The sequence below is a fragment of the Harpia harpyja genome, chromosome 15 (genome assembly GCF_026419915.1).
Source record: "Harpia harpyja isolate bHarHar1 chromosome 15, bHarHar1 primary haplotype, whole genome shotgun sequence".
NCBI lineage: Eukaryota > Metazoa > Chordata > Aves > Accipitriformes > Accipitridae > Harpia > Harpia harpyja.
In genome coordinates, this window is record NC_068954.1 from 8405745 (window position 1) to 8429528 (window position 23784).

At 42.7% G+C, this 23784-nt stretch overlaps 1 protein-coding gene across 5 annotated transcripts in view; it reads right to left on the bottom strand.

Moving 5' to 3' along the window:
- The window catches only part of KLHL29 (kelch like family member 29), a 408889-nt gene that overhangs the window by 42447 nt on the left and 342658 nt on the right, over positions 1–23784 (bottom strand). For all 5 annotated transcript variants that reach the window (XM_052809692.1, XM_052809690.1, XM_052809687.1 and 2 more), the window contains 2 exons: positions 17615–17814; positions 10905–11164 (listed from right to left, as the gene is read on the bottom strand). In XM_052809692.1, coding sequence (XP_052665652.1) covers positions 10905–11164; positions 17615–17814 — 460 coding nt within the window. The remainder of the gene's footprint in view (positions 1–10904; positions 11165–17614; positions 17815–23784) is intronic.

Consider the following 23784-nt stretch of genomic DNA (forward strand, 5'->3'; position numbering starts at 1 on the left):
GGACATATGGCAGTGGGTGGCAAAGCTCTGATTTCAGGAAGTGCTTTTTTAAAGAAGGTTGGGGGCGTTTAACCTTACATGGGAGCCAAGATGAAACGTGGCATCGGGACATGGGAATAATGCGGATAGCGGGTATACTGGTGATGAGCCAGACAACCCCCATGGGGGAGGTTAATCCCCACTACAGGCTGCTCAGGAAGCAGTACAAGTCGTTAAAGGGCAGTTTAAATAAAGTTGTAAAATATATGCAGTGTGTAGTGGAGCCAGCACCTTCCCTCGGTGTGGTGGGACACACCAGAGCTGCCCCTGGTGCTCCTGAGGCAGGTCTGCACTGGACGCAGCCGTAACATGAAGCAATGCAAAACACAGGTGCAAACTGTGCCACTAAGTTAGGACATGGGGTTCGACAGGCACCACGATGTCCCAAAGTCGAGTGTGAATTAGCATTGGGAAGAGAGCTCCCCTCCGTCAGAGATGAACAATTCCCACGGGCCCAGCGAAGCGACCGCCTCCATCTCCTACCTTTCCCAGAATAAATGGGGCAGCGCCGCTGCCTGAGCACCGCGAGCTCTCCCTCTTGCTCGCCCACCTTGCTTTAATTAGATAAAAGTGAGAAAATGTGATTCTGTTTCTCTCCTGGATTTTTTCCCCCCTCTTTCTCTCCTCCTTTGTCTGAGCTCGTGGCTTATTTTGAAAGGGAATAATAATTAGAACATGTTGCTCCCTTTCATCAGCTTGAAAGTTAATGTCACATATCAAAACCGATGTCACTTTTCAGTCTTACTCTTCCCTTTGCTCAAACAGCTAGAAAAAGCTGTCTCTGTGTATATGTGTGTGTGTTCATGACCATGTGCAGTCACGACTTGGGCTCGTTGCTGATGGCATTAAGGGTACATATAATTGCAGTGTTTTTCACCAAGGGATTTGAAGAGTACGTACCATTGCAGTGCCTCTAGAAGACAGGAGAGGCTTTTATAAACTAACGGCTTTTCGCACCAGCTCTTTTAAGCACTATAGTCAAGGGTGAATTTCATTTAGCTTCACTGATTTAAGAATATTCAAGTGATTTAGGCAATCAGCAGCCTTTTTCTTTTGGATTCTCCCTTACGAAGGCTTCCTAGCTCTGTTAGCTATGATTGTACTAAATATCCTGTTACTATTATCCTTTTCATTTAAGACTGGAATAAGCACTGTAAAGCATTTCAACCTCCTTACCATCTGTTATTTGCTTTCCATTCTCTCTTGTCTTTCCGTTGTTCCTTATACAGCTATGAAATACCTACTGCACCTACTGATGTTACTGGTTTTTATTAAAACAGCAGAATACCTGAGCAGGGCACATTGCCAAATTCAGCAGACAACAACCTCAGGTCCCTGCAGTTGCAGTTTGTGCCTGTAACTCTGAGAATGTTTTCTTCTCGCTACTTGGCTGCAGGCATTGGCTGGACAAGTAGCAATATTTCTCAGGTCTTTGCTGGGAATCACTTATGACTACTCTATAACCTGCATCACATGCCAGGGTGAAGCACAGAATATTAATGCCCCTTCTGGCCTAAAATTAGGAGTTATCAACTCATAAACATGGGAGACCGTGCCTCACCTCCTTGAAAATGGACATCATTATGCAAAAATCTAATGAATTTATTGTTTAAAATGCTAGGGAAGTTTTTGAACACCATCAGGACTGTTTTTTCAGGTGACGTGAACCTCAGCACAGCTCCTGTTGGATGAAGGGAGCTGCTCGGGTTTTGCGCCAGCAGAGGATCTAGTCCATAAACTCCTTGCTGAGTGGTGATGCTGCCGGATACCCCCACGGTGCCGTGCACAACTGGGGTGATTCTGCCAGAGCCAGGGCACCACTACCACGTGAGCAAAGGCTTTGTGGACAGTCACTGGGGACACAGTAGAGTAACAACTTTTGAGAGATGCTGTCTGGCCTGCTTCAAGGCACCTATGTCACCGATACTGATTTCAGTGGCTGAACTGAAAGCAGGGTCTTCAACCAGCCTGCAATCACAAGTGTGTTTCATAAAAAGCAGGGAAGGAAAAATCTTAGGAGCTCTTATCTTTCCTTAATTACCTAAACATTTTGGGGGAGAGGTTCAGCTCTAGATTCAGACACCTAAATAGGTACATACAAGCAAGTATTTACTTATCAGCTAGACATGTGTAAACTCATGCTATAATTAATAGCGACTTAGTCAACACACTTAACACAGTCCCCAGAGCAATCTGATCTGAGAGGATGCATCACGCACCAGGGGAAGCAGAGAATATCAATGTCCCCTTCTGGCCTAAAACTGTGAGCCATCAGCTCCTGGGAAAGGGAGCGTGTTCATCAGACCATGCCTCAGACCATGCCACATTGAGATGTCTACAACCAGATGTCAACCCAAACTGGAGAGTGATTATTTCTCCCCTCTGGTGGGAATTTTCACATCCATTTGCCCTGGGTGCTGTGCTCGGAAGGTCGCGATCATGCTACGACAAAGCCTAAATGTTATCATTGGGTCAGCATTGACTCAGAGGAATATATGATCAACATGATCTGCTATACCTTGAAGTTGACCATTTCAAGCTTTTCCCTAATAATCTGTTCATACATAAGTTACTCCTATCTCCTTAGGCAGGCCAGAGCTTGAGCAAACTAGATTACAAAACAGTTCTTTTTGTTCCTGGCTGGTAGTTTGGACATTTACTTTGCTAAACTTCTTGTGACATTTCTTTTCCTACTAATTATATCGGTATTATGAACACTTGCTTGCAAGTGGGCTTTGTTCTGGTATCTTCTAAGTCTCAGTTACAAAAACCTCTTCAGTATCACATTAAAAATAATCTTTTTATTCTCAAATCTCTAATCCAGTAAAATCCTCACAGGTATTCTCCAAAAGGAGTCTCAGTTTGCTCCTGCATAGACCTGGGCTACAACAGTATATAGTTAGTTTTAAAAGGAAATATGTTTACTGCTACAGAGTCAAATTTCCTGCTCCTTAAACGCTACACTGGAAAGCTCTGAAGATTTTTAACATTTTTGAAGTAATGCCCAGAGAGGTTAAAATAATGTTTCCCTTATGCCTTATAATTCATCTGTCTCTCTAGTTTACTGTTCTCCTACAAAGGACCCTTTGTGCTATCTGCCTAAAGAAACAGGCTTCAGCTAGAAATACAAATACGGAAGTTAGATTACCCACATTACGATAGGGTTTTGCTCCAATAAGCTGCTGTTTCAGCTCTTTATGCATAATTCCAATAGAGTTTTTAAAAACATTATGAAGTAAGAATATATTCGATTCATCTGAGAGCCATGAACGAGATTTATGTTGTCTTACATAAATCCTGGGTTCAGACTCACCCCATGTCTTGCACCAGCCTGATCTGAGAGCTGTAGCAAGGACCTCCTCAAACGGAGGAAGCCATCAGGGACAGATCTGAAGCAGAATCAGTTCCCCACTGCATAATACTCCTCCAAATGGCAAGAGGGCATTCTAATTAAAAAAGACCACCCAAACGCCCTAAACGGGCAGACGCTAGCCTTTGATGCGTACCCTGCAGCCACATAACGTGTTGCCCAGTGGGCTGTGCCAATGGTGACAGCTGGGGATGTGGTGTGGTGGCCACGCAAGAAGGCGCACTGGAGCGGTGACGTGAGCGGTCCCTCCCCGCAACCATCACCAGCCCAGCCCAGGCTTTCCCAGCAGATTACCCAACCTGATATTCAAAATATTGCTGGCTCCAAGTTTCCAAGTGCAAGCTCAGCAGGGAACTGGCTGGTTTGGGAAAGCCAAAGCTGTTGGTGCATTGCTCTGCCGTTCTCAGAAATACGCCTTTTTTTGGCTAGATTTTCACGGTGCTGCCCTGCTACTTGGTAATGAGGGTACTTGCTTTGATACATCTAACCCCTGGGTATTACAAAGACATTCTGTGTTTCCAGTAACCTCCTGCACATTCCTATGCCCAAGGTCACATCCAAGCCCAACCTAAGCTCCCTGGTGTGCTCGGTGTATTTATTAATCACCCGTATTGACTTCTTGGAATTGCAATGCTGCCTTCAGATTAAACCAAAAGGCTTGGAGCATGTCAGCCGACAGCCTCATAATATCATGAGATAAACTTGTGGCAGAAAATCTGGTTTGCAGGTGCTGGGTTCAGCCAGTGGCTCGGTGGCGGGATGCCATGTGCATAAATCTCATGCCTAGCAAGAAGGAAAGAGCAGCCCCTCCATCTTCCTGAAATAAGGTTTCAACGTGACATCTTTATGGCAGCACAGCTGACTAAACACTGTAATGTCATCAGCGCCGTGTAAAGCGAACTGCTGTCCTCTTCTCTGAACTGTTTGCAAAGCAGCTCACGGGTAGGTATTTCTAGCAGTAATAGGATGAGAGTTTTTTAAATATGCAGGAAGATAAATCATTGATCCATCATACTTGATTTATCTAATATTAAGGCTTAAAGAACTTCGCTCTTACCATGCAATCTCTAGCTTGCTGACTGAACTCTATCAAACAAACCCCCTAAGTTCCCCCTAAGGTTACTACAGAGGTGCATGGCATTTCTTTTGTTTACAGGCATTCACCTATTCAAACACTCATATGCACACAGATGCACCACAAAAGCACGCTGCTGACAACAAAATGGCTGAAGCTTCTAAGATGCTTCATAGAACTAAGTAAACTCCTGATACATCTATCCCTACAACATGCTGACACATGAATCCATGTGCAATAATTCTCCAAAATGCTTCTTGCCTATGGTGTAAAATGATTTTGGTTCTGGATGTCAGTCCTGAGTGCTGGGGCCACGTGCAGCACAAGGCAACTCAAGTGAGCACGCGTGAGGAGCTACTTGCGGACATGTGTCTTTATAAGGCTGTTGCTTCAGCAACAGCAGAGAAATATTTTGTAAAAAATAGGAAAATGTGTTGGAAAAGCCACAAATTAAGAGACTGAGAAGACTGGGAGACAAGGGAGCTCCTCAAACCAATTAAAACTTCAGAGAAATAATTCAGTAGATTTTCAGTCAAGGGTATCCCTTTAAAAAAACGTAAAAGTTTAGTAGGGAGGGAATTTAAGGAACTGCTAATGTCACCTGCATCCTCTTTTTTTTAATTTAATGCAGTTTCTTCCTCAATATATAGCTAAGGGCATGTTCCTGCACTGATTCTGTTCCTGTTGCTGCCTTTTCTTCTCCCTTTCTAAGCCTGTACAGGCTCTCAGTGTGTCTGCAAAAGCCTCATTTAAATCTGTGCTCTTTGAGCAGCCTGTCCCTGGGAAATCACAGGGGTTACTGCTCATCCCTTGCGTTTTTCACTTTCAGAGAAATTGGAGCTTCTTGCACTTTCATTATGGCATCTTTTTGAATTTGTCTGCTCTTCCCACAAATGGATTTCAAAGCATCAGGGTAGTCTGGGCTTTTCAAAGAAGCCTAATTGAACAGTAATAGAGTGTTAGTGCCTAATTCACTTAGGCTCCCTTGGAAGCTTCCTTTTCGTACTTACTCCAACACTGCCTTCCTGAAGCTTAATGCCCTTAAGTACATTGGTTGATCAATTAATTTCCCATTAAAATGAACTTCAGTAATTTGTACATGCTGGTATTTGGTATCAGCTTCTGAATATATCATTACCTCCTTGTCACTGCAGAGCAGAGTTGGAATTGTGCTTGTTCCCTGTCAGATTCTCCATTTTCTTGGAGCAAGCCGCTCTTCTGCATAACTTTGGAGACTCTTTAAAATGTGCCTGAAAAATTACACTACCATCTCAACAGCCTAACCGCAGACCAGGGACCTTCCATCTGGTCTCTCATGGTTACCAACCCCTCCTCCTCTGTAGGATCTTGCCTCTGAACTGCCATTATCTGTCACTGCCAAAATATAGCCCCTAGGCATTTGTAGCATTTTTGACATAAATCCTCTTTTCCTTCTCTCCATCACCTTTCCTTACCCTCACTGACAGATACAGGGCTTTTAGGTGGGCTTTGTGTTTGCTTAGACTAATTTGCCAAGTCTCAAATTCATCCCAGTGGTCCTTACTGTTGTTATACCCCTTGCATCCTTCCAGGCAACTCCTCTCCTTGGGGCTTCAAAAACTCATAGACATTTATCCCTCTTTAGCTGTCATTAGGCCAAGTCATGCATATTCACATCTTTTAATCTTTTTTTTCTCACATCAGTTCCTTCAGTCTTTTAATCATTTGTGTTGCTCTTCTCTAAATTACCTCCAATTTGTCTACGCATCTCTGGTTCTCAGGCACCATGAAGATGCTGCTTAGACAAATCTGCCTCTGAGGACGCAAGTTCATAGAAGGCTTGTTAATGCTTTTACAGTGGAGATGTTTCATTTTGCTGCTGGACATCATGATTTTAAACAGGGTTTGAAAAAAGGGCATGCGATTATATCCTTGCGAAGTGCAACAAAAGGTGACTGCCATTCAGCTGAGCCTCTCATGTGTCACTCGTAGCTGCAGTACCCGCCTCTCTTCCAGCATTACTCTGGGCAACTTGTTGAAAAGTTTGTCCTCTCCTCACTTCTTGTCCCTTCTCAGGGTGAGAGGGAAGCTTCATGCAACTGGGAGTCTTGATTTCCCAGGCTTTCTGTTATTAATAAACACGTTACTATGTTTTTTGTGTCAGAGAAAACAGATACAACTTTGGGCTTGGACCAGAAGGTGGGAAAGTTTCCAATGAGCTTTGGTATGTCTGTGCTCTGGGCAGGCAGCAAATTGCTGCACATCCAGCAACTTCCCATCTTCCCCATCCCGCGCTGATGCTGGGCACGACTGCAGCTCTGCGCAGCAATGGCAATCGTTAGTACCGGCAGACAATATGGCTCGTTATCCACCGAATCCTCCCAACAGCCCACGTGGGAGGCATCACTTCCCTCCAGCCTATAGTGTAAGAAATGGGGGTAAAAAGGTGAAACAACCTGCCCAAGGCCACGCAGAGAGCTGGGGGATGAGCTCAGGTGAAGAATACTTGGGGCCTGGCAGAAATCTTAGCTTGTTCAGACGGCTCAGACAGTCCTGGCTTCCAGACAGTAAAGCCTCCATTATACAATATATTTTTTGCATGAGTTCGCCAGAGTTGTAATAAGCTTATCAAGAGGATAACTGTTAGGATAAACCCTACAATCTTGTCCATCAGTCAGGAAGAGAAATAAATAGAAAAAAACAGTAGATTCACATTTCCAGATGTGTCAGTCGGCTGCCTGTTTTCCACTCAGTGACAAGCAATCAAGAGGACTCCTACAACCAGTGCTCTGCGGCCGCTGGTACAGGAATTACCTACCTAGTCCAGACCTCACATCACAGGTTGCTTCTTTTGGTTAGACCGATTTTATGTGACTGCACTACCAGCAGCACTAAAATAGCTCCATAAACTTTACCATATGAGCTGGTGCGGTGCTCCAACGCACTGGATACGGTTATTTACCAAATCCTAGCTTACGACATATGTCATTATCTGAACTGCCTTTCTGTCTTACGTAGATGCATCAGTAACCTTTAAAGCACTGTTATTCCCTCTTTGTAACAAGGCTCAGATGCTGTTTTTTGTAATGCCACAGAGCACTTTTATAAGCACCGTTAAGACTTTGTATGAGCACAATTTGCAAAATTAAAAGTCAGCCAGAGCACAGCTTTTCAACTTGTCTTGCAAGCAAATCATGGTTTCTTCCCTGCCACTGCCCTCCGGCCTGGTGGGGAAAGAATTAACAAAAGCAGAAACAATTAGATACCCGAATAAGAGCTTTTAAAAGGCAGAGAAGAGCAGGAAGACAGCAAACTCAATGTCCTTGCAGGAGAAGGGGAGGGTCCACTGAAAATCTCCTTCCAGAGGCTCTCCGAAAGGGATCCAGGCAGAGGAGGGGGCAGTGATGGCTAAGTTGTCATAAGAGTGCAGCACAAGGAGCTGTGGTGTGGGGATCACAAGTGGTGAGATTTACTGTCCCCCAGTGTGAGCTTGCACTCCAGGGTGACACAAAGCCATTAAAGCTTTTTTGGAGGAGCCCCTGCCAGGCTTTGCCAGGGAAGATGGACACGCAGGTGAGATGAAGAGCACAGACCTTTCCCTGTTTTTGCCAGACACCCACCTTTGGGAGAATCACCAGTTCAGTGCTTGGAAGAAGCTGCCAAAGAGGCATTTTAATCACCTGCCATTGGAGCTATTGAAAATAAAAACGTGATGACAGAGCCTGGCTTGTCAGGCGAAGGGAGATGGGGAGAGGGGAGATACGAAAAGTGCAGGCCCTGGAAATCCAGGCCTTGAAAGATTTAATTGCCAGGACTGCCTTTGGGAAAGAGAAATAAAACCAGACCAGTCACCTGAGGAGTGAGTAGAGCAGGAGTGATGTCTGGGGGCTGTTGCAATTCATGGCTAAAACCTCTCCAGCAACCCTCCCAACTCATCCTACCAGCTGAGCGCAAAAGCAACAATCCTGTTGCTGCACTGGTGTCCTCCACATGCTGGCTCCCCATCACAAAGAGTCTAAAGAGAGCTGAGTGAATCCATCTCACCAAACTGTGAATAAAGTCAAAATATCCATGCGTAGCTCCTGCAGGAAGGTCCACCCCACGTTCGATATTGCCATGGTTGCCCAGTTCTGCAAAGCTCTGAGCAGCCTGTGCATCTCATGGGAGCTTGGGCAGTTCCTGGCATAGTGGGCCTTGCCGCACACCAAGCACAAATTTTCACTCATCATCTTTATCAGAAATGAGATTACTTGGGACTATCTTCCTTCCTATCCACTGTCAGAGCTATTTGTTCCTGGGCTCTGAAAATGCAGAAGTCATTATTGTAAAGATGGTACTTTTCATGGTAAGTATGAGTACCTACTTTTAGAAAATAAGTACCTATTTAACTAAGAGCTTTATAATAGATCAAGCAGTGCACGGAGCACAAAAAAAGTGAGAGCTGCAATTCAAAGAAACTAGTGGTACGATTGGGCATGAAAATAGTTATCTACTTAGTATCTTTAATATTAATTTATTCAAGACCCTCACCTCTGGATAAATTCAAATTAAAAATTAAAAGCCCTTGTAAAGTAATGCATGAAACCAAAGCACCACAGAGAAATTTGGAGAAGCAAATAAAACTGTCATCGTAAACTACAAAGGCACTGCAGAACCAGGACAGAAGGGAAGGAAACTTGGAAATAAAACCCCCCAGAAAACCAACCCAACCGCAACATGAAAGAAAGAGAGGAGGAGATGGCAGTGGCAGCAGTGAGAGGGGAGCAAGAAAAAACACCGCTTAAAAAAATAAATTCATAACATCACCGCAGCAGGGCACCGAAGGAAATATTTAAACCAGCAATTTTGAAAAGGTAACCCAGACCGACTGGTGAGTGACACCTTCTGTTTGCACCAGGCAAACAGGCTCCTGCCGCAGGGCTCCTGTACTGCGCCCCTGGGAATAATCCCTGAAGTTGCATTAGATTCAGAGGTCAGAGCTGCACAGAGCTGACTGCTGTCATCAAACTTTAAGCAAGCAGGGAAATACTCTGTAAAACAATGTGTTTTTCAAGGCCAGCGAGAGCCAAAAAGGGGCCCATTTCAATAAATTGATGATACCGTGTAAATGTTTTAGGCAATAATACTACTGGGCAATGCTAAATGGCATCGCTGGCACATGGTGGAGGTGGTCAGAGTGAGCAGCGGGCCCCCAGCACAGGATTGCCCTGCTGAGCTACGTCACTTGCTCGCACAGGGCAGGAACAGTTTGGAGAAAGGCCCTGGGGGCTGCAGGCTGGAAGCAGCACAGGCAGCAAGGTTTGGCCTGGCATGGAGTACCCCACTGTCCTTAATGCCCTCATCCTCATCCAGCAGCCCAGTGAGGTCAGGAAATGCTATTTCTCCCACTTTCCAAGTGAGGGGCGGAGGTGCAGCTGCTCCAGATCACATCCAATGACACATTTAATATCCCATTGCGCATTTAGGCGCTTGAATTCCCATTTAAATCAAGCAGGTACAGCCTTTCATGATGTGGGATGGCATCAACAATGTGTGGCCAAGTGTTTCCCTAAGTCCCGGTCTGGTCCAAAAGCAACTGGACTGTCCTCCTTAAACTAGTCAAAATTGTGAGTGGGGATCAACAGAAGCAACTTTGACCTCCAAAGGAGGGGAAAGGGGGAAAACAACCTTTCCCTTCTGGGGGCTGTGGGGAGAACTGGCCTCCAAAAGCAGAGATTCGGGGTTCGGACCACCACAATTCACTACTCACAAAAGCCAACTTGCAAGGCTGCACTGAAAGCAAGTGGCGGGTTTTTAAATATCACCAGGGACGACTTCTGGTCCCGAGGACAATCATCAGCCTCCAAACAGTCATTGCTTCTAGCATTTATCTGGAGACAGTGCTAAGCAAAGTAATACACTTAGTTTCTTGAGTCAAGAGCAGACAGCATAGCTCAGATGGTTGAGGAAAGGCTAACTCTAATAAATATATAATACCCAAAGGGTTATCTAAGCAGCCAATAAAGATACAGAATCTTTTTTTTTTTATGTACTGAAGTTACACTCATTCAGTGTGTGGCATCAAAAGAAATACAGATTTTCTGACAGATTTTTATTTCCCACTGTTACTAAAGTGCATCCTCTTCTTAAAGCAGCAGCTCACACAACTAATCCTTCCTGATTTATCTCTGACCGAGCCTGCAGCCAACAACTCGAGGCCCTAGCTTTGTATCATGCTTGCCACAAACAAGATTCTGATTCTAAATGATCAGATATGGGATTCAGATTTTGAAATTACATACATTTTGTGCATAGCCTTCATTCCCTTTCTCTTTTTTTATCTGAACTGTCCATCCCATCTCCTATGCATCCTCATGTTTAAAATTGCACTGGGGTGGTTTCTATTTTAAAAGAGGCATTCACGGGAACGGAGCAGAGTGAGGCTGCTGAGATTATTTTTACCTGAGCTCTGATTGCAGCATCCTTCTTAATCCACTTTATCACTGTTTCATACACCAGCTCCTCTGCTTTGGTGTTCAGGCTGTCATTGGACATGTAGGAAATGAAGTCGTCTTTTGAGATATTAAGGATCTCTTCTTGGTTTGCCACCTCTGGGAAAATCTGCAGGGCGTATGCTTTGGCCATGTTGTATAGTTCAGTGCACTGCATGGCTTCAGCCATGGCTAATATTCCTAAGCAGTTGCTAGCAGTCAGCTGTTTTTCTAAAAGGACAAAAAAAAAAAAAAAAAGCAAGTGAGTATTATTAAAAGCAAGATTCACATTTTTACTGAGATCATGAAAAAAACAAGAGCCACGGACAAACCTCAAACCCTAATTAATTTCAGGGAGTTAATTAGAAGCAGCACCCTGGGTTACTTTAGGATTGGGGTTTAAAGGACAAAAATCAAAGTCTGTCTAACAACTGAGCTGGGGATGGGGAGAGAAATGCACCGAGTTTGCTTTTCGTGTAAGCCTTCACAAGGCACTGGGGAAACCTACTGACATAATAGTATCTGGGGCTTCCCAAGGGACGGGAACCCAGCCAAAAGACTGCTGCTATTTCTACCGCCTACAATGTTGCTTTAAGAAACGGCGAAGATGTAAACGCTAGTGCAGACACTTAAGAATAAATGCAAACAGCACTAAGGACATTTTTGAGGATGCTGCAGTCGCTTTATGATAATTTTTGCCCTGTTCAGCTACTAAGCTACTTCAAATAAAAAAAAAATCCTGCCCCCCCCCCTTTTTTTTTCAAAGGAACTTTGTTCCTGCTGAATGTGATGACATCCCTTATGCAAAACACAGATTATACTAACGCCTTCTGTTAAATGTTGTGTAGTGGGTTTCAAAGAAAATCATGCACAGAGGAGACAGCATTATCTCCTACCCGGCAAACAGAAGTAACAGCACAGTGTGTAGCTTTGCGTTAAAAGTGTGCTACACCATACATTTGACTGTACTGTTTTCCTTTTCAGCTATTCTGAAGAAAAACCCACCAATTTCAGACATTTATAAGAGGAACTCTCAGATTCTTCTCAGCTTTTGGTAACGAAGCCACTACTAATAGGCAGAATATATTCTTTTAAGATATAGCACCAAGAAAAGAAAGAGACAGACTGCAATAGATCACAAAAGCATTGGTACCAGTGGCAGGCTTCTCAGAGGAGAAGTATATCACATTTGGGCAGTGCCATATCCTAGTGCACCCTTTCAAAGCACTGGACAGGAATGTGCGATAGCCCCACATCTCTTCAAACAAAACTCCCATTAGATTGCTTCATTTGGAAATGCTTGGGGATTTTTCCCCACACCCAGCTTCTGCATTCATCAGAGTTAAAACCTGCACACTATCAATACGTGGCTTTTATTAAAATGGGATTATGACCTACTTTTTTTTTTTTTACCTGGCATGAGATTAGGAGTTTTGTGTTTTGTTTTGGTTTTTTTTCTCTTTTTATTTTCTTTTACAGATCCAGCAATCTTGAAACTAGGTTATCTCATTTTGCATCAGTTGATTGTACTGACTGCAAGGAGCCCATTTCCTCAAGCAGACTGGAGCAGCGGCACTTTTTGCTGTCAGTAGATTTTTTCACTCAAAGACTGCCCAGAGACAGGCTGCAAACTGATAGCTATGAAGCACAAAGCTCCCAAAATTTCTTCTTTTCCCAAAAAACCCCTCCAAAACCTCTTCCAGGTTCCTTGGTTCTGTCTGTTGGCACAGTTTCATGTATACATATGGCTGCGGGTAAAATAATCATCTAACAGAGCCCAAAACTCTCATCATCGCTTGGCAAACTCTCAAGTCAGAGACAAATCTGACACTGCTCCACCTTATCCTCACAGGGTTTATAATAAAGGTAATAATGAAGTTTGACTCATTGAGCAGCCGTTTACTAGCACACGATGGAAGACACTTGCAAGAATGAGTCTTTGCCTTCAAGGGACTGGGTCTGCCTCTATCAGGAGAGATTCCCATACCATACCCAGCTAAGCCTGTGGTGTGGGGCAGAAAAAGCACTGGTCATGACTGGTTTCTTCTGATCTGGACAGTTTTTTCTACCTCTAACAATGCTGGCTGACTGATGCAGCCTGGTACACTGGTGTTCAAGCAGTTCCACCTTGTCCCTTTGAGCTTTGCTCCTTCCTCTTCCCCAAGAAACTGCTCAGTGGCAGACCCAAATGATGTTATCCTTGTCTGATTCAGCAAGTATTATAAGGCCATTTAGAGAGGGGTCACAGGAAAAAACACACTGGGGTACATTCGGGAGGTTGGTGACACACTTCTTTGCACTTCATCACTTTTGATGTGATGAGCACCACAGCAAGGTGGGCACAGTGATGTCTTTTTAAGATGAGGGCTGGCATGTAAACTAGAGGGATTCATTGCAGGTGAGCGAGACAGAGGTTGGGGAAACAGCTATAGGACGTACGGAAAATCTCTATCCTGTGAACAGAAAAAATGCACCCTCCATTTTTCACCTCTGACTCAAAATTGGGGGGCAAGATTGATCTCTCTTGACTCCAGCTGTCTATGGTGCAACTGAGCAATCACATTAGTATCCCCGTACACTCATAAACAAGCAATTCCAAGAAGCAATATGGTAATATTTTGGATAACGACTTCAGGATGAGCAGAACGGTGCCCTACCAATGCCTGTTACTCTTCGCTGACTATAAAGGGAGCCTACATGACTACTTAGTTATGGACTTCTGCTATATAATATAGCCTGCCCCAAGTGACTGCAGTGTGGGGGTACTTCTGGCTGCCGACATGACAAAGACAGCTAAGGACCAGTTCTGCTCAATCTGCTCCTGAGCCCTTTTCCTTTGGATGCCGACATGTTTACAATGATTGCTGGTTTTGCCACAGCGACACTGGACTTGTAACAACACATTTTTGGGGAGTTTCACCTCACCTTGTGTCCATTCAGAACATGACTGCTGACTAGTAAGCTACTCCCAATGCTCAAGGACAGTTCATAACAGGCTCATGAGTGGACTTTAAGGATACTGGATGTAATCTAGTAGGCTCTCACTGGTTTGAGACAGTGCTGGATAGCATATTTGTTTCTATGTATGTCACAATATTGCAGATCAGCAGCTGGTATTCTCCACTTGTGTTAGAAGTGATTTTGGAATGAGATCCTGTGCAAAGTCATCATGAGATAATCAGCCAGGCAGACTGCTAAGACTGCACTTCTGGGAGTGGGACATCTTGAGATAAAGTCAGAGATAGATGGTATGTAGGAAGGATTAGTCAGTGAGATTGCGGTAACAGTACGACGGAAGCTCAGTGGTTGATGTAAGCCCCCTCTGTGTGCATTAAGCACTGTATTTTCACTTAGAGATGCTTTCTAGATGATGACTTGGATATCACTAAAATTAGCATAAAACATGCATTTCCTCATCATACTCTGTGTACATTCTGACGGGGATCTTATTCCTCAGGTATTCCTACTAGTGTCAAAAGCATGTGAAGATGGGACATAAGTGGAAGACTTCCAGATGTATTCGTCATCCAAAAGATTTCACTTCCCCTGTGAGACTGTTCCTCATTTCTCTCATCTCCGGATATGGTTGAAGCTTCATTTTCTCCAGTGCTGGACAGTGTGGTTCTCCAGCTGGATGAACAAAATATTACCCATAATACTTTCTCTCAAATTCATAAGGACCATAAAGGTCTCTTCTTTCCTCACCTGCATATGCCTATTCATGCAGGTCTCACCACTGGTCCATTGTTCAGTTTTTCTCATAGCTCCCTCTCATACTCTTTGCAAACTTTGTCTTTGTACCTTTTGCCCAGGAGACTAAGAAAATTCAGAGCTCCTGCTCTTTCCTTTTCTGCTCCGTGAATCTAACAGGTTCCAGCAACTTCTTTAGACTTAAGGAAGAATATTTTTATTTTAGCAGCAGCTGGCTGAAGTACAAGCTCAGAATTTGTTCACTCCTGTGATGGTGGTCCCTGCATCACGGACCCAAACGGTGATACTGATGAATCACCTGAAATCTGACTTGAGACATGACTGTGATGATAGTGTAGTAAAACAAATATGAAAAAAAAAAGAAAAAACCCCTCAAGTCTTCAGCCATATGGATGGAGGAGATACCTGTGATGTCCTGACCAGTTTGCAAACATTTGCCCAGTTATCATATGGCGCCTGCACGAACTTGTCAGCATCATTGCATCAGTCAGCACAGAACTGTTGCAATTTCTCATGGTCTAGACAAAAGCAGAGGAGACAGCATGTGGGGGAGAGAGAGAACATGGCTATAATTAGCCCAGTGAAGCTGGTTAAGAAATCTCCCATTGAAATGAAACAATTTTCCTGACACATTTGCAGCATGTTTCCACCAGAAAGTGCAAGTAGATTTGGGGTGCCTCTCCCCAGTGCTGCTGAGAGGCCCAGGACAGAGACACAAGAGCTGCCTGGACATCAACCAGTTAGGACTCTGCTGGAGCTTCATGGCTAAAAAAGGATGACCTGAATTTCCCCCGAGATGGTGCTGTGATGTGCTGAACAGACCTCTTAATTTGGGGCTTTTACTTCCTTGGGCCTCTTTGGACTTCCCTCCGCTTCTCTCACTATTTAGACATGGCCACTGATGGGAAAGAATCACTGTTTATACTGGTAAATCCTCCAGAAACCCTGGGAAAAAACCTGGTTTTTACCATATTTTTGCTTTGTGGGGAGCAGAGGTGGCTGGGATAAAAGGAAAAAACACAGCCACAGAGAAGAAAAAATGCTTTTCCTTCAACTTTTTAGATGGCAAATGCTCTGCTATCTCTGTAGAGCAATCCAGTCACAGCTATAAATAAAAATAAGCAATTACACCCCATGAATTCTCCAAATGAGAATACAAAATTCCAGCGACTCCCCATATATCACTGAACTTATAACCAACCTACTATTTCATACCATAACATGGTTCACTGCATTCAAATATTAACTATCGGAAAAGAGAAATCTCACATTGATTTAGTGAAATAAATGTATTTTGCTTTTCTGGCTGAATCTTTAGAGATAGCGCAACTTAAACATATCTGTTCCTGGAAAGGTCCTAAGATCTAATCACTTTAAAAGGTGATGAAGGGAAGCTGGGGGAAAGCAATGCCAGAGCCAGAGCCCTCACTCAAGCTGCACAACCAACACAGCAGGATTGCAAAGCATAGACTTCATTTCCCCATTACCCACTTATTTGAGAACAGGCTTTTAAACAAGTGACATATAAAAAGCTGGAAAGAAGAGAAGAATACAATACCACAGATTCTTTACTGATGCCTGCATTGTGCCAGCCTAGTCACACCACTCATCTTGCCAGCAGGTCAGCTTAGCAGTGAAAATTAACACAGCAGTAAACTGGACTCATTTGAGTTTGTTTTTTTGTTTTTTTTTTTAATGACTGCAACATTTTCTAAACTCCCATCTTCCAGGCTCTGTAATTCTAGATGTCAATTTTAAGTGAGAACTGGCCAAGAAGAACCTATAGTTCATGTGGGTTATAGATATATTTGGGGTCCAGAGAGAACGACATCTTTCATAGCAAGTTGAGGGAGCCTGAATAGAAACCAGATGTCCAAAAAAGATATTGGAACTTGAACATGGGAAGTAAGTCATATAAGATCAAGCTCACACTTTTTGTGTTAATAAGTTTGTGTTAATAATTTGTAAATTATTACTGTCTCATTAACTGATATTATAGACATGTTAGTGAAGGAGTGGCATATGATACAGTCAGGAATTTAAACCAACATGTGTTTCATTTGAGCACCAGTTCTGGCTCCTCTTCTGCCATGACAGAAACGGGGCTGGATGGCTCCAGTTCAGACCAGTAAAGCTTAGTTAACTGAGCTGGCCACCTTGGACTGGTTTGAAATAGTCTATGTTGGAAAACATACAGAAAATGCAAGGAGCAGCATGACATGATGCTCTGGACAGGAAGAATGGGCTTTTCATGTGGCCATGAGAGGATGGCCAGAGGCAGTGGTGCTGATGTTGATCCGAACACCCTCGCTGGGGCAAATGCTCCCCATGCACACAGGGCACACCAGTTACCAAGGGAGAGCACAGCAGCCTTTCATTCCCATCCAGCATTTGTGATGACACATATCCATCAGACCATAACCCTGTATGAAAGAACAAACCCTGTGAACATTCAACCTGGAGTAGTTCAACCAGATCTTGTTTACAAGAACACTGGACACGTGAAAGATTTTCTCATGGATGCAAGACAATTGCAGATCCTGACTACTCTGTGGGAGTCCACCTGCAACTCTTTCAGTGCTTGACCAAGCTGGCCTGCTGTAGCACCCAACATTTGCTGTTACAGTTATAAGCAACCTCTGCGTTACAGCCTGGTACCTGTGCAGTGATCAACCTCTGGGAAACAAAATGTCATCATACCAAGTATGAACCAAGATTCAAGAAAAAAGTCTATCCGAGATGTGAAAGCAGTTGCCACTCAAACAACAGGCTACACTTCTTTAGATCATTTTCCACTGACCACTGTGTCAGCACTTTGAATTCAAATCTCAACCCAAATACTTTTTTTTTTTTTTAATTTTATTATATTTTATCTTGGGTTTCCTAATTATCTTTTAAAACTTGTTAGAAGGAAGACTTGCAAACCTTAAAATGAGATCTTAAAACCTCACTAGATGGAGTGATTCTTACCTAGAAATGAAACGCAGACTTTACAGAAAGTATGAAACTGGAACTTGCTGGCAGCTTCCAGTAGGGTTTTTGCATTGGCTGAATCTATGATCAAAGAACCTGTATAAACAAACTCCAGGAGTAATTCCAGGACATCCGCAGTGAGGTTGGACATGGCCAATTCCAGCTTCTCCCCGCTTCTGCTACTGTCTCGTGGTGACCTGGTAACAGCAGACAATTAAATTATGGACATTACACCATCCCCATTTTGTTGGTATTTATTGATTAGTGAGGGCTAGAAAATCGCTTTGCACCTCATTATATTTCTCCATTATTTTTGTTTACGGAACTGAAGAATATGAATTTTAAAATAACTGAACTTAAAAACTTTAACTGGATCTGAAAGAGAAGAGTCTTAAAGCAAGTCTTACCAAAAATCTGTTTATTTCTACTTGCATTTTCATGCAAAAACAGTTGCAAAAGAAAAGGAAAGGAAAGGAAAGAAAGAAAAAGAAAGATGAATGAGCCAACATTAATGAAAATGAGGAACAGGATTAGCTTTCAAAGGGAAACAATACATTTTAACATCTTGGTTAACATCTCATCTTCTGTGCATAATGTAACTGTTAAGGAAAAAACTCTCCAATTTCAAGAGAAAAGGTCATCTACTTTTTCAGGAATCCAGCACTGGAATAATTTTAAATGTCATGTGCATTTAAGGATACATTTAAAGACCTTTTCATAAAAAATAATAATAATAAATATTAATTTGTTTAGCTTGAACTTCTCAGCATGTTATATTAAAGTATAGATATGACAGATATGCTATGCATATACAGACGGTCATATAAAAAATATATATATGCTTATTCTAAAAATCTATTGTTCCCTTTTAGGCACTAAAAAAAGGAAGCCCTTCATGGCAATTGCTTTGAAAACTGAATACAAGACAAGATAGACAGACAAAATGGTTAGAGCAAAGAAGGGAGAGGGGGGAAAACAACAACCAGCTCTGCCACAGGAAGCCAGCAGCCATCCTCTAGGAGTTTCATGACTGTGGCCTACGGTTTTTCCTGCATGAAGTGCTGAACAATTTGGGGATCAAAGTATCTCCTGCATTTGAAGTGTGGATTAGCGCTTGTGAAATTATTGGACAAAAAGAAAATTATACTGAATTAAAGTAAGGGCCCAGTTCTTAATGCATGGTTGGCTGATGTGTCTGCAACACTAAAGACAGGTTACACCTGAAAGACAAAAGTGATGATAAATTTGGTAACATCAAGGAGGGGAGGGGAAATCTGTTGGAGTAAGAAAATAAACTCTTTTAATGGTTAGGACCATCCAGCACCTTCTCAAAGAAACATGAACTTCTCCTAGTCACTGGACAGTCAACGTCTGCTCGCTCCAATTCTGCTAGAGTACTTGCAAAAGCCGTTGCACGATTGACACAAAACCGGCATACGATGCTGCGTGACTTATATGGACTGGCCAAAGCATCACTACTCACAGGCAATGCCAGCTTTAAGCATGAGCAAGAGCACTACCAACCTTTTGGATTCACAAAGCTGCCTAGAAAGGTGATGGTCAGACCTCTACTACCATAATGGAGGAAAAATAAACAACATACGAGGTTCAGTTTTCTTCCCTCATGACACCCCACCCCACCCACCCCAATAACCCCTAAAATCATTTGGGGAAATGCTTAAAACTTGCAGTGGATGCTTTGTCACTGGTCTTCCATTAACTAGCCCTGTTCAAATCAAGGGCACAGCTTTAATTCATACAAGTCTTTGCAGGATCAAAGTTTTGAAGAGGTTTCATTTTTCCAGTAAGTATTTAGATGGTGTCTATTACCACAGTGGAGGAGCAGCTAGCAGTCCTTAATTTCATATGCTTCTCTAAGGTAATGAACAACGGTTACTCCCATTCACAAAAGGAAACAGGCACAAGGAGACAAAATCACTTGCCTATGATCATAGAGAAAGTCAGGGGCAAAGCAAGGAACTAAACCCCATTTTTTAATTCTAAATTTTGGACTATCCCTTTGCATGGGAATACAGATGGGTTACATCCTATTCCACAAGCAGATTGGTAAGAATACATACTGATCACAATACCTGTGGTACCCCTACATGCACAGATGTGTACGCTACCCTGAATCTTTATGCTTTATCACACCACAATATTCTTTCTGAACTCTTGCATACGGATTCAATTTTGCAGTCGAGGCAGAAAACCTCAGATGTCAAAACAGAAGAGCTGCCATTTCCTAGATTCTCAAGAGGATGTCACAAAATGTTATTTTTTTTCTTTCTTGCACTCTCATACCAATAACATGCCTCATATCTGATTTATCTCCAGTTGTGCACACATCCGGTGCTGCACCGTGGGCTATCAAAATGCCTCCTGATACCAATGTAATTCTTGCTGAATTGTTTCCAGAAGCGGTTTGTACCTGACAGTGAGTTCATATTCACGTGGGCTGGTTAATAAGGACATTGCCTAAAATTTAAGTGAGATTTGGAGGTACCCAGCAAGCGACAGAATTGGGTTCTTTGCACTGTGGGAAGCCCCATCGTAAGCAATTATTTATTTAATGCCACTAATTGCACTGTGCTGGCGATGGCTACGGGAATGATTGTGAATGACCCATCGGGAATTGCATGCTCTCACCCAGTGCAGAGACCAGGAGGCACAAAGGAAAGGATGATGTGACACCAATGTCAGCATAGACACATACCCATGTTAGCAACAACTGCAAGCTGCTATTTTTCAGAATAATTAAGTAATAATCTCTTTTACTTTGTAATACACCAAGCAATAAACTGCTGCTGCAATTGATTAAATGCCAAAGAAAAGCTAAGGTGTTTAATCAATCACCAGAGCCACTTACGGCAAGTATAATACAAAGCTACAGAGATTATTGATATTATACAATGAGCCAGAAATGGGAAAGAAAATTATCCCTATTCCTTCCTCTGCGATGCCTTGAATGTGTTGTGCTGCTTTGCTTGCTCTTTCTAAGCAATGAGCACTTCAGCTCCACGTTTAGCTGGACCAAATAGTGAGCGCAGGCTTGGTTCAGCCTGCACAGGGAAATCACAGCTACTGTGGTTTCCATGCTAGGGATCTGGCTTGGTATGGGCTGGAGACTGGACAGGGAATTGGTTGAAGCACGTCCTAACGGATCAAAAATGAGCGTTTGAAGGAAGAGAAGAAAAGAAGGTGGCGAAGCAGACTGATGTGACTGAAGTAGGAAATTCCATAGATTTCTTCTCGGAATGATTTCATTGAATCAGGTTGTGGCATTCCCCTCCAAGCATGACTAAAGCTTTCTGTGTTCCTTGTTTTCACACATATTAGAATATCAATATGCTCTGTGTGGTTATACTTCATCTATTTGCGATGGAGCCTTCTCTCAGCTGCTCTAGAGGAACTGCAATGAAGTGGCTAAAGCTGTATTACAAAAATAGAATTTAGTCCTGTAAATGCATATGCAGTGCATTGGGGAAAATCTGTATGGATGTATACAGCTGTGCCCCAAATATCTCATCCTGTATCACATCAGGAGGAGTTTTGTCAGTGGCATCAGTAGATGCAAACATTTAGAAAAGTCTGCTCTCAGAAAAGCACTGACTTCTTGCCTTAAGAGCTGGGAAAAGACACAGCTCTATCATCTGGTACGTACACTCTTGTCCACCCACTCCTGGCACAAACAGGGGGTATTCTGGGGCTGGAGAGCCTGCCTGCTTCGTGTTTCAGTCTCACTTGAAGCCAGGCAATGTACACTTATCGTCCGTGGACATCATTAAATGTGGCACATTCTGCTATTTGCCCTGCGAACTCTAAAGTTTAAACAGAATGATGTCATTTTATTGGCCTTGTAATCATTGCTCATATTATAAAGGTCACACATTTCACATTGTGGCAGAAAATCAATAGCTCTCCCAACAGCCTCTGGGGGAAAATGTTTTGCTTCTGAAGAATAATATATAATAAACAATTTTAGTCCTTACTTTATCATGGCTGTAATCTTGGAGAATAGCTACAGTAAAAATCTGGCAAAGGCTGATATATAAACTCATTAAAATTGGGAAGTGATTTAGAACAGGACTTTTAAAAAGATTTATCTTGAGCTAAACAGCAAAGAGGTTTGTTTAGGTCTACATTTAAACAAGCTCCAAGAGCTCTTTAACAGCTTAATTTTATGGTTGCTGTTGGGGAATTCTTTCAGATTTACAAATCATGTATTTCTCCAGCAAGGTGATAGACCTGAGCAATGTGCAAGCAGAACTGAACCCACAGATAAGCAGGAAGCACAGATACACTCTGAATGGGTAAGGGGGGAGTTACTGAAAAATATTTTGTATTGTCTGGAATAATTAGGTCTAACAAAATAAAGCCAAGGCCTTTGAACATACTCTGGCTACTTATCCTTCAACTTAATTACTTAAACTAGAGAAGACAAAGGCACAGGGAACCTTTTAAAGCAAAAGATGGCTCGACTACACTCTCAAATAACAAATCAAAATTGGTGTCCCTTTCTGTTAACTAATATACAGAAAAGAGCTAAAACGTTTAAATACTGATAGCAGGAAAAATAACCCTACAACCTCATCTGTAAGACTTAGGAGTGGAACTGACAAAAGGAAAAGTAGAGAACTTTACATTTTTGGTATTAATTTGTCCTTGAAAATAACTTCCATACATATAATACACACAGACAAGAATCAGCACTAGTGTTTTCATGCTTAATAGCGATGCAACTGAGTTTTCTGCATCTTGAGTTATAAATATGTTTATCTATGCATTTTCCTTGCATTATTCGTATCAACACATTCACGTAACAGAATGTAACTGTGATTCAGTTCAAAACATTTAATAGTGAGATGCCTTGATTTGCAAAGCCACATTTAGAGTCTGGCTAAAGTAGCTGTGTAAGTGAAACACCGCTAGCGCATCAATTTGTCAATTTATGGACAGTGCTACCGCCTCTAATTCAGGCTTCCCTTGTGGTTTGGATATGCTGCCTTTAACCGGCTTGCGACATTATTTTGACTGACTAATGGTTTGGCTACAGCCCCACTCAATTTTAGATCAAATACGAAAAGCTACCTATACCCAGTACAGATGCCAGCCAACTCTGTGTTTACAAGCTATAGTCACAAAGTCAAAACAAATTCTGGATGTTCAAAATGGAGCCATCTGCACGGAATAAACATGAAAAATGTGAAACATTTTATGTAAATGTACATTACTGCCTAGGAACAGTTGGTTCAGCTTCCTCCCAGGCTGCCTGGCTGGGAACAGGAGGACTGACAGAGTTTGTGACACCTATTTATATTCGAAGCCATATGACTCACTGTGCCATAGATTCAAAGGTATGATGTATATTTAAGCTTTGTGCTCCAAAAGGGCACTGAAATAAATAATTATCTTTTAAAATAAAGACATATTCAGAATTATCATTTGTGATCTTTCCCTGAACACATGGGACTTATGCATGTCTTTTTCTTTCTGCCCCTCCGAGGTCCATCACTTCTGCTTGTGAACAGAGAGCCTACCACCATTACCTGCTTCTCCCAGCAGGAGACAACGGCAAAGAGCTAGCTCCATAATATAGCCTCAATTTTGTTCATATTACACTCAGAATTTATTTTTAAGAAATAGGAAAACATACCAATTCTGGTAGTGTAATAAAAAAAAATTGCTATCTTTGACTATCTATTGCTCAGGATCTCACACAACTCAGGAATCTGAATATCCTCCACTAAAAGCACATGTTTGAGCTAACAGGAGGCTATGGGACTGCCGGCACACGGGTAGGAGCTCCAGCTCCACCCTGGACTGAAGCATCTGAAGCCCATATTTTGGGGTTGGTCCCTCCCTGCATGGACCAAAGCAACGGCCTGTCCCACTGGCCAGCTGCCTGCTGGCCTTTTCACCTCGCGCCCTCCCAGGATCTGCCCCATCAGCTCAACATGCTGATCTTGCTGGCTTGCTTTCATAATTAGGAACATAAATGTTTACCCTACAGTAATTGTGTTCCCATTCCACTAGAGCAAAATATTTGCCACCAAGATAGATGGGACAAAAAAAAAAATCAAACCAAATTGCTTTGCTCCCTGGACAGTGTTTTGGTCTCCAGAAAACAGGAAATCCAACATTTTTATGTAAGATGAAGCACTTAA